This window comes from Myripristis murdjan, chromosome 9 (genome assembly GCF_902150065.1).
Source record: "Myripristis murdjan chromosome 9, fMyrMur1.1, whole genome shotgun sequence".
NCBI classification, from domain to species: domain Eukaryota; kingdom Metazoa; phylum Chordata; class Actinopteri; order Holocentriformes; family Holocentridae; genus Myripristis; species Myripristis murdjan.
Genome location: NC_043988.1, coordinates 11,678,833 through 11,695,571, shown reverse-complemented (window position 1 = coordinate 11,695,571; position 16,739 = coordinate 11,678,833). Strand labels below are relative to the sequence as shown.

Below are 16,739 nucleotides of genomic sequence, written 5' to 3'. Positions count from 1 at the left end.
CACAAGAATGCTAAAATCCTGTCAAAATGTCACCATTCTCTCAAAATAATGTTACAACCATGCTGTAATGCTGGCAGAATATTGTGTCATGCTGATGTCACATTAATACCTTTCTGTCAAGCCAAAACACAGCCTTTTGTACTCTCTGAGAAGGCGGACTTGCCTGCTAGGGACAAATATTTACAATCAGTTTGTGTAAAATAAATAGATCATCTTTTATGACTAAGACCCTCGGGTATATTGCATTGCCCCTCCCACCCATGCTTCAAGTCATTCCAGGTCACTTCGGCAGCGGCATTCCTGCTAATTTTCCTCATGCTCAGTGGAAATTCATAGTTTGTCTGCTGTTGGGTAAACAAGCGTGGATAACTGAGAAAAGGTGTGAGAAGACAGACTGGGTTTTTACTACATTTATCATGGTTTATACACACCTCATTTGATACACTTGTCATCAGCAGTGATGTGACCTGAGGTGACTTGCCATTTTAGGTCAAAGCTAAATAATAGAAGACAGAAACACAGCATTGATCACTTACATTTTTTTAATTTTTATTTCAGCTCCAGTGTTACATACTGTAGCAGCATTACCACAACAACTGCATGGTCTAAATTCCAAACATTCTTGTACTGTAGATGGCACTCTACTCATCCAGACCCCGCTGTCCATTATTTGTGCGCAAATGGCATAGAAATATTTACATCATGGACATCCTTGCATTAAATGTCAACTCTTCAATCTCTTTTAAAATGTAAGCATCGACTGGGTATAATCACTAACACCTCACTGATTTCAGGGAGGGGTAGGGGCAGGGGAAGCAGTGATTATCTGTATAAATCAAAGAATCAAACACTACTCTGACTTGCTTCATTTTACTTTTGTTACTCATTAGTAAATGTAGGTCAGAGGAGTCTATTAATCCAAGTGACACATCAAATACTAATTTCTAATCTTAGATCAGTATTGCTATCTGAAAAAAATCCTAGCACAGTGTGGGCAATGAACTAATTTAATAATAGCCTTATGTGTTTAGGGATTATAACAGAATAAAGAGAGATTTACTAAGGCTCAATCTTTGATCTTGTCCTAACCCATTCTAATTAATGTGTTTTTATTACCATTATTATATTCAAGCTGACCAAACAGCTACTTATCCAGCCATGTGAAATCCATGTTGCATCTTCTGCTAAAGTTCACATGAATAACTGAGATATTCTGAACCCCTGATTAAAGAGTGAAAATGAGGTGTAGAGCGCTAACTGGTAATGTTATTTATCCATTCCAAGTTACTGCACCATCCTCAATGTGACCCATAGCATACTGCTCCCACTGTACTAACCTTTGCTCAAGTATTTTAGTTATTCAGTGAAAGGTTTTGGGGGCAGAAAATGTACTAACCTTAACACAACGCTGAAGCAGAGAGCCTTTTTCAACACAGTGACATTCCAAACATTGGAAGAAAATAAGCCCCTAGAGCTAAATGAGAGACTCTGATGCTCTCAAACATGTAAGAAAGCTATGCTACTTGGATGGAAAATGGCGAGCAAAATCGGTGGATTGAGAAGTCTGAAAACATATTCACGTACGTATGAGATTATACTTTCACATTTCACAGCGGTAGGCACATAGCTTCCGCAAATGTTTAGTTTTAAAAGATGCATAGAATACAATGGATATCTTTGGGATGTTAACAATTAACCTACTGTACAACCATAATGAATCTGTTGCTGTTGCATGTGACCATTTGAATCTGACGAACTCTCTGAACTTCACCAGTGAAAGAGGGAAAAAGTGTATAATTAAAAACAAATAAATCTTGCTGCTTGGTGGACTGCATCAATATCTGGAGGAATGCCTCGACGCTCTGTATTTTCCACTCTGTAGTCAAGAGGCTCGCACACAGGAAGTGTGCGACTAAAATGGGACAAGGAAGGGGAAAAAAAAAAGCACTGGCTGCCAACCGGCTGATTTGATCAAGGTTTTACTGGTCTCATGGGGGCGATGTGTGCCCAACATCACTGGTTAGCTGGCTAAAGATGCTGCCAGATACAGTAACAGACTAACGCAGACTCATCTGAGATTTTTTTTTTTCATTTTGCAACACCACATTTCCAGAATGTGTCAGCAAAACGTCTGCTCTGAGAATGTTTAATGTAGAATCCACACCCTTTAGGTAACACGGTCAACAGGTCACAGAAACAAAATAGATCACTCAAAAGCTAAATATGAACTACAAATGTGTTTAAATGCTGCGACAAGGCCATCATCCTGGACAACAACCTTTAGAGTTTGATCCATCTTTGGACCTGCATAATGAAGTTCCTTGGAAATAGTCACTCACAAAATATATATTCATGTATATATTTAAAAACAAGCTGCCTTCTCTCTGCAACATACAAGATTCTTAAAATTAGACTATTATTGTGCGTGATTCAAGAGCATTGTAGTGCTGCGCTTCAACAAGGCAAATAACAGACCGTTACGGCCTACACACCTTTGATGCTGAGAGGGACAGCAGTTCTCTCACGAGAAAAACAAAAACAAAGGATGTTTTGCAACTAAAAGACAAAAACACCCCAAATTCATGGGCTGGTGACTTTAAGACGTGGTTAGAAAGAAGCACGGTTCCTGTAGTATGTTTTGAGGAGCCATTAGAGATCTTAATCAACAGAATGGTTAAACTTTTTGATAGCAGTCAGAACAAACAAAAAAGGATAAATATGGAAATTTTGCTGGGTCCATTTCTGTCAAAAATCAGAGAGAAACAAGCTGAAGCAGCCCTCAACATCTAAGAGGCACTTGGAAAGCGCAATTGTTCCATTCACTGTGCAGCGAAAATAAGGAATGTCTTGTAATAGTTCTTTATAAATACACAAGGAAATAAAACAAGCAAACAGCCATGTGTTTCTTCCGCATTGATAAAATACGAGCCTTGGAAAGCTAGTAAAATAAATAAAAAAGTTCCCATATTAGAACTATAAACATCAGTCATGACAAACATAATCCTACAGTCACCATATGTAGAAAAGAGTCTGGAGTGAACACAGGCGATGAGTGTGAGGAAGAAGAAAAAGATACCTTACAAAGTTTAACTCTTCTGTGTGTCTCTATTCTTTAAGAATAGCCATTTCTGAAGCATTTCTGTTTGTGCAACACTGCCGCTCTAGAGAGTTACGGTGAAAACACGCAAACACATAGGTGAAAAATTAGGAGTGCCACGGTCTGTCACACCTTTACAACAGTGACTTCCCTTTGAGACAATAACCTGAGGTTATTACTCAACACCACACACACACAAACAAACAAGGTGAGCATACTCAGCCTCAGACTGGATGCTTCCTGCATTGATTCCAGTCAAGATGCGGTGAGTTGCCCCAACACACCTCAAGTTAAAACGGGCCAGTCCCGGCCTCGTGCTCCAGCTTCTGCTTGGTCAGAAAGTACTTGAAGAACTCATACACGGACCAGGCGATGGCAGTGGAAGGCATCTGGTATATAACCCGGGCCTGGACACCTTTGAAGAAGGCTGGCAAACCACCAAGCCGGTACACTGTCCTGAAGGCGTTAGCCATTCCTGTTAGGCGGCCGCTGATGTGCATCGAGCTGAGCGCTACGTTCTCCTGTGTGTTGAGGAGGGTCTTACAAACGTCAAGTGGAGTGGTCACTGCTGCGGAAACAGCCCCGGCCGCTGCTCCCGACACTATGTGGGTGCCAGGTTGGTAATGTCTGTGGGGGTTTAGCTGTTCCTGCATCAGCTCGTAAGTAATGAAGTGAACCGCCTGGAAGGGAATGTTCATGGTCAGCTGTGTGGTGTAGCTGCGGTAAAAGGCCCCGATGCCCTCGGTACGTGTTACGGTCCGAACGCAGTCCCAGAGTCCCCGATATGGAGAGTTATACATTTGCATCCTCTGCTTCACCACTGAGCCGTGCAGGAGAACAGAGGGAGTAATATTAGCACAAACAGGTACACAATTACCGCTGAAACCAAAACACTGTCCCACCTAACTTGGCAACCGGGTGTTTTTAAGAGTACTCCACCCAAAAACTAGTTATTTTGTATCATTTACTCCCTTTGTTTAGGCATGAATGTCTGATGAAGAAAGGTTTAACACCATGCCTTACACTGCGCCTACTTCTGTTAGAATGGAGCTGAATGGCGATTTTGACAAACAGCAGCAAAAAAGATATGAAAATGGCTGTTTAAAATTCTCAATCTCTTCATGCAGCATAATCCTGACTCTTCATTTGTATGTGTAGCACATCCCAAACCAATGTAAAAAAAAAATTGCTAAATAAACCTCATCCAGAAAAATGCATGCATGAGCAACTGTGCCTGACTGGTCTGCACATTCATGAATTGAATACCCCCTGTGGGTTTGTTCACTGGCCAGGAGTGCTACTCACTCATTAGCTCCACTGACACTTCAGACGACACACTGAGCTGGGCTAGAGTCGGTACACCGTTTCATCCTGTTCGTTTCAGTTTCTCTTCAACTCCATTCTAACTGAAATGACTCCGTTTTTTTTTTTTTTTTTCAACCTTTGTTCTCCATGATCCATGCAATTAAAACTTTCTTTCTGTCAAACATTCAAGATGACTCCAGATGAGTAGATAAAACACAATATAATTGGGTGTATTTTTGGGTGTAATATTCATTTCAGCAGATGTTTATGATATGAAAAAAAAAAAAAACCAATAGACTTTATGGTCTTGACCTGCATCTTACCTTCAGCTGGGTTCATGACCGCATCATGGAGGACAGTGGCCATGCTACCTGCCACACCTGTTAGAAGACAAACAACAACCGATTAAGTTCAGAGTAACACACCAAGGGCATAAACAGTACATGCACATTAACACCGTGAATATGAGTTATACACACACCTGTATGGAGATCGTGCTTAGTAACACTTCAGAAAGTGGCAGATGGACACAGCAGCTCCCTCTCCATTTTCCTACTGTTGGCTCTTTTTACTTTTTTTTTTAAACTTCGGGATGTATAGGTCTCTATGACGAAACACATCTTTGATGTTAACTACATTACCTTGTGCTGCTGTGTCAAACTGAATTTCCCCGACAGAGGATCCCACTGTGTTCATTAGTGTGCTATTTTGATGCTCCTGACTCCATGGAGACGGCACTTGTGCCGTTCACCAAACTCAACAATAAATATGATATGGTGTTACCATGCCAGAGTATACTCATTAATAATGGCATATCCCAGTGAGCGTATTCTGCTTTTTTTTTTTTTTTTATATTTGAGGTATGGTATGATCTCAAATTTGAATGGAATATTGATGTGCACATAAACATGCTCACTCAATATGAGGAATATTATTAAGCAATAGAGGAGGAGAGGCCGTGTGGTAGCGTAGTAAATAACATCATGGCTGTGATTTGGTTGCAGGCACGAGCGGCAGGCGAGCCTGAGACGAGCAGCGCAGGCCAAATCTTCACCCAACAGGACAAATGACTGCCATCATGTCATTTACTATAACACACAGCCTCTTGTGCTCTATTGCTTTTATGCAACAGTTACAGTTATTGTTATTTTCTCGCTTAAAAAACTGAAATTAAGTTGTGATTCCCATTTTTAATACTACAAAAAGCATAGCTACTTGTTTAGCAACATAAACCAATTTTTAGGGGTTACAATGTTACTCTGAAGATAAAACAGCTGAGGTCCCATACCATCTTCTAGGACCACATTTCTTCTCCAGTTTGTTCAACTCGTCTTCTGTGAGGCTATGTGATGAGTTTAATCAATAACAATAGCCTCATTAACAGCACTGTTTTCCTTGTTTTTGTTTTCTTTTTCACACTCACAATCCAAGCCAAAAATCGCATCTGTAAACTTTTCTACTGTTATAGCAAAACAGTCAAAGTTGTTTTGGTAAGCTGTTTTCAGTTGCTAGCTAGCTTAACAAAAGGAGAATATCCTGTAGGTGATAGATAATCAGCTGTTTGACAGCTGTTACAGCAGAGTAACACTAAAGTGCTCCAGTGATGTTGCAGCAAATGATACATGGTTCTCGACCTAACAGATTGCTTGAAGTGTAACCTCTGTTGGATAATAAAACCATAATCCACTGAAAAGTGACTCGCTCGTAAATGAGAAATAACTGATATATGGATTAAAAGGAGAGCATATCACAAGCCATCATTCATACATAAAGAGAAATAATCAATGTCTGACTCCCAGGCTATTTCACTTAGCCTGATGTTCAAGCAGCAAATATAAGTATGAAGTGGTATGAGTGATAGCTGGAAGGGAGACTGGCAAGCTACCATTGGCTAAATGGCTGTTGCCTCCATTCTGAATGACATCACTCAGTGAGCGTTTGACCCGTTCATAGCAGGCGAAGTAGAGTGCATGGGCCGGTCCGGCTCCCATCATGGTGATGTTGAGGCCCCTCAGAGGTCTGAAGATGCCCTCAGTCTGGATGATTCTTCTCAAAGCCTCAAACACACTCCTGTACTCGGCTTTAGGGTCTGGCTGCAGGCTCTGCATCCTTGTCTAGGAAAAAAAAAGAAATAGAGTACATACTAGGATTAGACCAATTTATCAATTAACCAATATATCAGGATGATATCTGCCTTTTTTGGAATATTGGATATCAGTGTGCCCATGTTTATGTGCTCCAATCTGAAAGAGTAACCTCTAACTCCTCTCTTTTTATTTTTCAGTATTCTCTTTGTTCATGTTGTTTGGTGAAAAAGAAGAGAATAATTCACACCTGAATTGGTGCGGTGCTGGCTTACTGAGACATTACAAGATACATGCAGAAATGTTGATCTCAGACCAAATAAATAATACTGCCGAGTTACAACTGTGAGGCTTCTCTCTCCTCATTGTGAGTTAAAACATTTCATCAAAGAGAATCACTCTAGTGATAGATCGCTTGTCTATAGCAGAGATACTGAATATCGGCACAAGATACCAAGTGTCGGCAGCTATGGTTAAAAATGTACTGGTCTTTAAAAAAAAAAAAAAAAAACGCAAGCTCTGATGAACCCTGTATTGAGTTGCAAATTTTTGGGTTAGTACACAGTTCAATGTGAAAATGAATGAGTGTCTAAAATGGGCAGACCCAGACACCTACAAAAGGCCAACTCATGGTGAGTTAACCTATTGTTCGTCAAAGCGCTGTCACATTTTTCTGTCAGTAAGTGCTCTTAGCAGCTGTAAAGTCCTTCTGAATGACGTGTCTCTCTCAGGCCTGACATGGCAGACATGACGGGCCCTTTGTTATACTCCACCATGCCAAGTTATCTGGGGAGCACAAAGCATGTTTTTATTTGCCAGGACTTGTGGGGCTGCTTCAGGAGATAGGCCAAGTCTATCTTCCTCAGCATATTTCCATGTGTTTCCTTCCTTCTGCTTAACAATAAAATATCAATTTCATTTCCGTTTGATACAGATTTGGGAGCTTGAGGGACACAAAACTTGGTAGAATAGCTTACTTTGTAAGTTTGTGAGACTGAGTATCGTACAAATCCCATTATTCTTCTCCACACAGAAGTAACAGTATGAATGTGAAAGTACGCCTACTACCAATCGAATGCTATTTTCTCTTCTGCAAACCTGCTTATCCAGATAGGTCTAACCGAATAACTACTCAAAATAACTTTGCTCTGGGGTTAATCTTACAGATACATTATTTATTTGTTTGTTTATTTAGGCATTTCTGCTTTATTTGACACAGTTGTGACAGTTGTCACAGTAGAGAGAGACAGGACAGGCAGGGGAGAGAGGGGGGATGACATGCAGTAAATGTCCCGAGGTCAGATTCAAATCCAGGACGCTGCGATCAGGACTCAGCCTTGACAAGTGGTACGCGCTCTTACGCAGTGAGCTACTGGGACACCCCCAGGATATGTTATTCTTTTTAAGTTTATCTTCATTTCTGTATATCTACTGGCTCTTTATTGGCTGTTAAAAAGAAAAAAAGTAGAAACTGTCAGCAAAGTTGCTGGTTAACACATCACTCCTACTGAATTAGGCTGTGCAAAAAGAAATCTACCAGCAGTGAAGCTGTGCCCTAGGCCCGACCAGGTCCAAACTGCTAAATGACAACTTTTTCAACTAAAGGCAATGATAAAAGACAGAGCCCGCACAAGTCAAGGATGAATATCCTAATGAAGCCACAACAAGCATGAAAACACTGTTTTTCAACATCATATCTCTTTGAAGCTGGGTTTTGTGCGATGAATACAAAAAAAAAACACCCTTCAGGTGTCGCTGTCTCCCATCACCCGTTGACTGAACCATCTTTTGTCGCAAGAAACAGTTCGAATGTTTCTATATGTTCACAGGAAGAAAATATGCACTGTGTTCAATATCCAAACATTACTTAAATGTTATGATACTACTGGCTTATAAACCTAACCTATACTCTGGTCATAACTATTGTCAATATTAAACTGGTTAAACAGTTAAACAGTTAAAAGTTGGGGACTCCTGATTTAGAGTGTGTTTTGTTTTTTCCCTTTTCAAATGTTCCCAAATACAGGCAGTGACGTTGAAGTATGGTGACTGTGGGAAACATCACGCAAGTCATCACTCCTTGTGCTTCCTTAGACTTCAAACAGGGCTGGCGTAGCTTTGATGCATGTTTAGTGGCATTGTCCTGCTGGAAAATGAATCCTCTTCATTAACTTTAAGCCAGAGGGGATGGCATGCCTCGGCAGGACAGAGCGCTACTTTTCTTTGGTCAGTGTTAGCTGATCCAGTAAAAAGAACCTGAATATTTCCACTGTATTACCACTAACTGTAGGTTTTATTCACCACCTCACTAACGTCTCTCAATTGTCTTTTGACTGTACTTTTACAAATTTTAATAATTGGAATACTAACTGGTGTTTTCTATATTTGGATGCAGATGCTGCTCTGTCATGTGAAGATGTCGGTCTCACAGGTTTTGCTTAGGATGAGGATTACTTGGTTTATGTACTGGTGCTGTACACTGCACTGTACAGCCCCGGTAGAAACTCTGAAATGAGCTGCAATTTGGTGCTGGGATAGTTTAAGAGAAATCAGGAGAACAATCTGGCTCCAAACTGCTTCACAAAGCTCTTCCCTTTTGTGCATGTGGTACTCAGCTTTTCGGTGGTCATCTTCACAAAGGTTCAAAATTATTAAAAGGTGCTAGATCTTTTAGCCATGGCTGAGAGTAAGACTTCAACCGGTAATGTTAGTGAGAGCTGTTGTGGAAGAACCGATTAATGTTGATGCATATGTTGCTTACTAATATTGCTGAGGTGGATTTATATATTGATATTATATCAGTATAGATCCTTTTCTTGGCAGCCTTTTTGACATGAAAAAGCAGTGTAAACACAGGTGTTGCAGACGCCATTACTTTAGGTAATGTCTTTAGACTGTTACGACTAGCTGTATTTACATTGTAGCTTGTGTGACTTGTTTTTGTTTTCTCTAGCACAGTCTGTGTGTGTGTTGTGTGTTAACTACGTTCTTTTCCAGCACAGATTGGCTGGCCTCCAGTGATGTGGCAGCGGCAGACTGGACCAGACCAGATGCTGGCCTATTTAACTTCCAGGTTCCCGAGATGACGCCAAGGGTCACTCTTGGCAGCGGTGGCCTCATCCCTCCTCGCCTCTACACCCTGTGAAACTCTGTGAAACTTGTGCAACAGATCTGTGGGTTTGGTTGACTTTGGCTTGTGTCAGCTTGTTGGCTTTCCTTCCACAACTTTGTGAGACTCTGTAAAGCTGGTGTGTTAGGGTTGGTTACCTTTGATCACCTGTTTGTTTGTTTGATGTTCGCTTTAGCCAAACGTTAGTATTTGCTTTGCATATATTGTAAATAACTCAGATATTCTGTAAACAGCACAAAGATGTAGGGGTGAATCACCACTTTCTTTCAAATGGTTTTCTCCTGTTTTTGTTTAGCTCAGATAGCTAGATTTAGAAAATGTCTTTTGTTTCTTTCTTTTACTTGTTTAGGGATTAGGAAAAATTCTTAATGGGGGATGTTTTTTTTTTTCTTTCTTTTTGGCTGGGACACACCGCGAAGTCAATTTGCTGAAAATAGAACAATACCTTAATAAATGTCATTTGTAACACCTGTGTTTACCTGCTACTTCATGTCAAAATGGCTGCTGTAAATGTGATGTGATGTGAGACTAGGGGCCCTATCTTGTGCTACCTGTGAATTGCGCATTTAGCAGCTTCCCAAGCGGGTGGTCAGGACCACCCGCTATCCCATTTGGGCTTTTACAAGAGTGCGCCCAGGCGGCTTCAATGCACGCCCCGACGGAGCCTCGCCACGCACACGGTCGGACTGATACCGGGACGCCGTCAGAATGGACTGAGTATATTACTCATATAGACTGTTTAGAGGAAAGACTGTTTTAATTGGACACTTACGCCAGTGTGTTTTATTGTTTTATCATAAGCCAGCAGCTGTGCTATATTTTTATTCTTAATATTTTATTTGCCCAATCTACCTTGTCAATAAATGAGTTTACACATAGTTCCACTTCTGCCTCTTGGGTGTGTGTGGTGTGACCCGGGGATTTTACTCAATCAGTACAACCTTGTGACACGTCCACTTGGACACGTGGACGTGCACATGCGGCTCCATCTCCCAAATTAACTCACCTATAATATAATATATAATATAATTGTACTCACTATTCTGTCACTTGTCTCCATCTGCTTGCTCATCATATTCACATTACTAATGAGCCTGTTCAGATGTGGCATTAGCATCCCAGTCTAAAATACCGGTCTGACCACAATCAAAACATTCTGAAGACCTGTTGAGATTCAAGCACTCGATCTTGAGGCGTAAATGCATATGCATCCAGGCCGTACTGAAGGACTGCCTAGTCAATTGACATCCTCTGCCTAAGCAAAAGTATATACTCACTCATGCGCCAACTGCGTCATATTTAAAATTGTGAACAAAAACAATGCATTTGGTCTTTGCAAACGTAAATGATGTACGTTTTTGTTTGCACATAAAGCGGGGAGGTGAGATCTGATCACAAGCGGTCATTCGAGATGCGTTCTGGTGCCAGGTGTGAACAGATCACAAGCTGTCCACCTGTGATCAGATCAGTCAGGATGGATGTTAATGCCAGGCAGGAACAGGGCCAATATCTCTCGTGTGTAAACAGCTTGTGGAAGCAGCACAGGTTATTGTCACAACACTGTCAACAATACAAGACACTGACATAGGCGGTCAAACATGTAGTGATATTTCATTTTATCCATAATTGCCAAGCCCTAGATAGTAGATATGTTAAAAAACAAGACGAAAAAAAAAAAAAAAAAAACACCAATATGTTTGATCACTGACTGTGACGTCAGTTTCCATGGCAACGACCGAAGCGTCAAAGCATTCGAGTAAGACCTAATAAAAACTAAAATACTGAACCCGATCTGCTAAAATACACTGTGTCCTATCCTGCGACTGTTTTCTTTCAATTACATTCTGGCTGCAGCTCTGCGACAGTTTACTAATCAGCAATAAAGGAGAGGCTGCACACACACCCTCTTCTGCATGAGGCTGATTTCAAATGTGTACAGTGCAGATAAGATCCCTCCTAGCATTAACACAAGAAATAGATTACTCCTTGTGTCTTCTCCGTGTGGCTATGCTTTCTTTTATGCTGGGTGTAATTTGGAGGTTTAGGCGTAAGCGCAATTTGATTGGCTCGATGAAATGTTACGATCAGTGCTTTAATCCAATGAGCGGTGAAATTCAGACTAATGTTTGACGTTTAATGCGATGAGCTTGCCTGTCCATTTGTTGGGTTATGCATATAGAGCAGTATATCCTCCTGATAGCAGGCATTAATGTATTCTTGTTACAAACATCTGAAAATAATAGCCAAATTTACTTCCATACAAACTGAGTGCAAAGAAAAATTTATTAAAAGCTTCTATGATGGTAAAATATAAAACATATAATGACAGATATGTGAGAAGACAGTGAGATATTTTGATCATCTCATCTGAAATTGATTTTCGCCTCCAAGAGCACACAGATAAATATTTTTATATTTACAACAGTAGTTCACTTGCTCATCAAAGACTTATCTAGGTTAACTAGCAGAAATAATTTGTCTCACAAACCTGTTACAGTTCTATGGCCTCATGACAATACATACTCATAGACCACACTGGAAAACAGCTACACTGGAGTCTGATTTCAATGTGTCATCAGTGTTAGACATGCGCCATTTTTCTATGCGTTTTTTTTTTTCCCCCCATTTGTCAAACAAAACAAAAGACGAACTATGATGGATTCTTTCATCAGCTCGGATTTGCTGAAATTTCCAAACTGAGCATAAGTAATATTCACCACGGACACTGAATGAGCTGAATGAGCACCACATCTGCAACCACTGTATGCTGCTTGTGAAAACTTAGAAATCTTAGGAGGAAATGATGACAATGGCTTGTGTAATACTAGTGAACAGACACACGGGTTTATTTGGCAAGACGTCAAGAAGATCGTCACATTGAAGCAAAGAGGATACTATGACTTTTTTTTTTGCAGCATGTTAATGATTTGTCTGTGTCACATCAAGATTATTGTTAGGGCTGTCCAGCAAGCAAAATTATCAAAACAACACTACATTGTTAGAAAACAATAGCTGAGCAAAAAGAGAAGGGATTATAGGGGCAAAGTTCACCATCAAGCCAACAGTTTGCAATTTGCTATGCACATACAAGAACAAGCTGAAAAGCAGCCTGCAAACTCATTTTATTATCCTCACAACAGTGAACATTAACTACAAACTATAACTTGAAGATGATACTTCTTGGTAAAGAAATTAGTTAATTTGCAAGCTCAAGTGACATAATATGATGCAATCAGGAGTAGCCTTGCCCTGTGGCCCTCTGTCTGTAGACATAAACATTGACCACACTGCATTAATGTTACTAAAGGCGGGCCGGTGGCCGTCATAGTTATCTGTGTACCTCCATGACTTACACTGCATCCTCAACAAGCCTGCTAATGAATCCTCCAAGCAACACCGGTTAAAACTTCAAGCTCAATAATTTGAGCTACAGTGACTACCAAGAACTTACAATTTTACTTTTTGACTCTTACTTATTCTGAAAAAAAAATGCACTAAAGCAAGACATTCCTGCAATAAAATTAGTTTCAAGTCATTGATAGGTAAGTTTCTGTTAAATCGCAGCAATTCTACAAAATAGTAAACTTTTTGGTGTGGTTAAGCTGTGTCCCTTCTACCTTTTGGGGGAGGGGGGGCTCTTATTTGTCTTTCCAGTTGTTCAAGTGACAAAGCAGCTCTAGTTGAAAGAAAACAACATTAGCCAATATTAGGTCTTTTCTAAGAAAAAAAAAATATTTAGGAAAATAAGAACATTTGGAGTGCTGACATAAAATGTGGCCAGTCTTTCTGTTTCTCTAGCAGTCTCATAAAAATTTACACTGAATTTCATTTTCTCTGGATTTTGCATAATCGGCTGCTCTCACGCAAACATGGAAAATCATGAGCCCAATGAAAATATGAGACTTGCTCGTTCATTTCATGAGACATCTTCAACACACCGCTGATTTGGTAAAAATCCACGGCTATTTTTTGTTACAGGTAAGCCTGGATGTCTTGAATCCATACATTTCTATTGGAAATGCATCCGGTATCGTATGACCTTTAATAACTAGTCATTGCATCTTATTTTTCGTTGACATCCTAGTGTGTTGTACAGCAGACGACATGCTGATACATTATAGAGTTTAGCAACAAGTTTCGACGCTGGACTAATTTGACCTTTTTGTAGTTATTATTGTAGTTATTATAGTTAAAAGGAAATGTCAGCCTCGTCTGACAGCCTGTTTAATGGCTGAGCCGAGTGCTTGAGCCTCGGTTGTTGAGGAATGTCAGGATAACTAACTTCAACCAGAGCATGAAAAAAACTCTGGGGTTCATTTTGACACGATATCACACAAACTTACATATGAGTAAGAGGCAGGAGAGAAACTTATCCAGAGAAACTCCTAAGTTTGACTACACCAGCAGTAAGGTCACATCTATCAATGTGACTTTGGCAGAGCACCAAGCTGCACTTAAGTTAGCGCTGAGTGACCTCGGTAACTACGCAAAGTTTACAGCACATGATATCAAGAAACAAGCGAAATTTGGTTAAGCTGACAGGGCATTTTAGCTAACGAGTGATGCGAAGTTGATTTTATTCATGTTGCCGAGATGCTTCGCCACTTTGTCCACCGGTCTACTCGTGACAAGCAGGCAGGCGTGTGTGCCGCTTGGCTACAGTTTAAAATTAGCTAACAGTGAGGTTAGCTAACTAGGCAGCTTGAAATTTCACAGCTAACGCTAGCGATAGTTAGCAAGCCAGTAACAGGAGTTAGCAGCGTGTCGGAGCTGGTCTAAGCCTGGACTTGTGGTGAGTTAACCAGTGGCAGAGCAAGTCAGAAGCGCTGCGGGGCTGTAGCTGTGTACCTTGACAGAATCCACGGGGTACATCACCGTGTGCTCCAGTATGCCAGCCACGGCTCCTGCTGTCATGTGGGTAGTCATTGAGACATGAGGTGGCAAGCTCTCGTAGTCGCCGTCACTGCTGGAGGCTTCGCCGTCTTTACGTTTGGTCTCCGACATCTCCAATGTTGCCACCGCAGGGTCTGCACTCAACTCCATGCGTGGTGAGCGGGTCTACTGGCTCTGCTGTGAGATAAGGCTCATGCACGGCGGCGTCGGCGGCATGGATAACCACAACATCATCACTACTGGATTTCCAGCGCCCATCTGACGTCAGCAGCATGAGCAGCAGCTCGGCTCGAACGGTGGCCAATCAAATTCCAGATACTCAAAAAAAAGGCGGGCTATAAGTCAGAGCTGGCCAATGAGAAGTTCCCGTGGTGGGACTCTCTGATAGCCGTAACTGACAGCTCACACTCCTGCTACTATTATTTCAGGTCAATAGGACTGTGTCTCCCTGTGTTTCGGAGTGGATGCGAGTGTGTGACCGCACCACACTAATCACCCAGTTGTGCCCTGATAGATAAGGAGGTTCGGCCCGCTTATCCGGCAGCATCTGTGCAATGATGTTGTGCAAAATACAGTCGGAAACAGTTCAGCCTCTTTGCAGCCATGTCTGACACTTTGTGGTTTCCTCATGCACAAGTGTGGTTTTACAAGACACAACACACACGCATACACAGGAAAAATTTACCACAGTGGTCATCATTGATATCATCATCATCATCATCATCATCATCATCATTATTATTATCATTATTCGTTCACGTTATTAGTTCTTGCAGCATTGTTAGTGAATTTTATTTCTTCAAATTATATGTTCCAGTGATATGTTCCTTGTAAGAAAGGAAGGATGTTTTTTTTCTTTCTTTTTTCTTTTTTTTTTTAAATTGTGTTTCTTCTGCTGGTCACATTAGGGAAATAGATTTTGTGGTCACTTTTTGTGGTCACTAGTTGCCAAATTTGGTCTGATGACAGGTGGTTAGACCAGTTTGGTACCTTTTAGTGGCACCTGTGTGAGGTGAAGTAAATTATAATGAAGTAAGCAGTGAAGAACCATGGGAGATTAATATAAAGTCAACAGTGGTTCCACAAGACACACACACTGAAGCACACAGGGAGCACAGAGTGAATGAAACCACAGGGGGTACACTGCAAGGTGACACCGTTAGTCCCTGAAATACCATGAAAAACAACTTTTAATGCTTGTCTCAATTCTAATGGTTCTGTAACAGATCATAAAGCCATCTCTTATCATGCATATTTAGTTGTGGAGTGTAACCTTAGCTTAAGATTACTATAAAGCTACTTGGTGGTTTTCCAAAGTAGAATAAGTAAGAATTTGCTGGAGATCACTTGGTGTGAATTTCACATTACACAGTTATTCTGAAGTAAAAACTTTGTCCATGATATATCTAGTGGAACTGTGTCTTTTTCATGTGTTGATTAAATGTTGTCTTTTTTTTAAATTATCTTATTATTTTATAATTTTTTAGCATTATTAAAATGTGTTTTAAATGAACAAGTGTAGCCCACTGGCACTTTGGCTAAAAGAGATTCTAATAAAAAAAAAAAGAAGAAGAAGAAGGAGTGGTCCAGATGGGGGGCCATCCGCCTTGTTAGATTTGACTATTTCATAGACTAATCTGCATACTCTAGCCCTGCTTCTCGTCATGTGAATGGTGGTCATATGAAATAGCCTAGGGAGCATGTAGGAGCCTTTCAACACGCAGGAGCACCACATCCATCCCTCAGTTTCAGGCGTTTGATAGGACAAAGGTACGTTGTGGTTTTCAGCCTCTCAGTCCTGTACATTCAGAGGAATTAGATGCTCTAGCCCAGCCACATGGTATCAAAGTAATTAAATTCCAAATAATGGATTGAACGCGTCTGTTGGAGATGACCCATCCTCACATACACTTAGGCTGGTTTGCATTTTTCTCATTACATTTGTTATTCTTAATTATTCATAATCTGTGTTTTTGGCAGTGTCATCCCCTGGCTCTTGTTGCATCCCTGAAGTTTAAATTTCACTTTGAGATTAGACTGGATGCTGCTGGCAACACTGGTGTTTGCGTGAGAATAGCATGGGAATGACTGTTAGCTCACAAACCGAGCAAATGTATAATCCAGCATTTCTCCATTAATACGCTGCCATCTATTTCCCTTATCAGTGAGATTTTGCAGTCCTCTCCTTTTCCCATCTGTTGGTCAAAATATTTGATCTCCATATAATATT

The 16,739-nt window shown here is 40.7% G+C and overlaps 1 protein-coding gene across 1 annotated transcript; it reads right to left on the bottom strand.

Annotated features, from left to right (window-relative positions):
* Positions 1-886: 886 nt before the first annotated feature.
* Positions 887-14,785, bottom strand: slc25a37 (solute carrier family 25 member 37). The gene is made up of 4 exons (XM_030060667.1): positions 14,465-14,785; positions 6,288-6,516; positions 4,726-4,782; positions 887-3,917 (listed from the first exon to the last, which is right to left on the bottom strand). The coding sequence occupies exons 1-4, from the start codon at positions 14,657-14,659 to the stop codon at positions 3,388-3,390; spliced, it is 1,011 nt and encodes a 336-aa protein (XP_029916527.1). The 5' UTR covers positions 14,660-14,785; the 3' UTR covers positions 887-3,387.
* Positions 14,786-16,739: the final 1,954 nt, after the last annotated feature.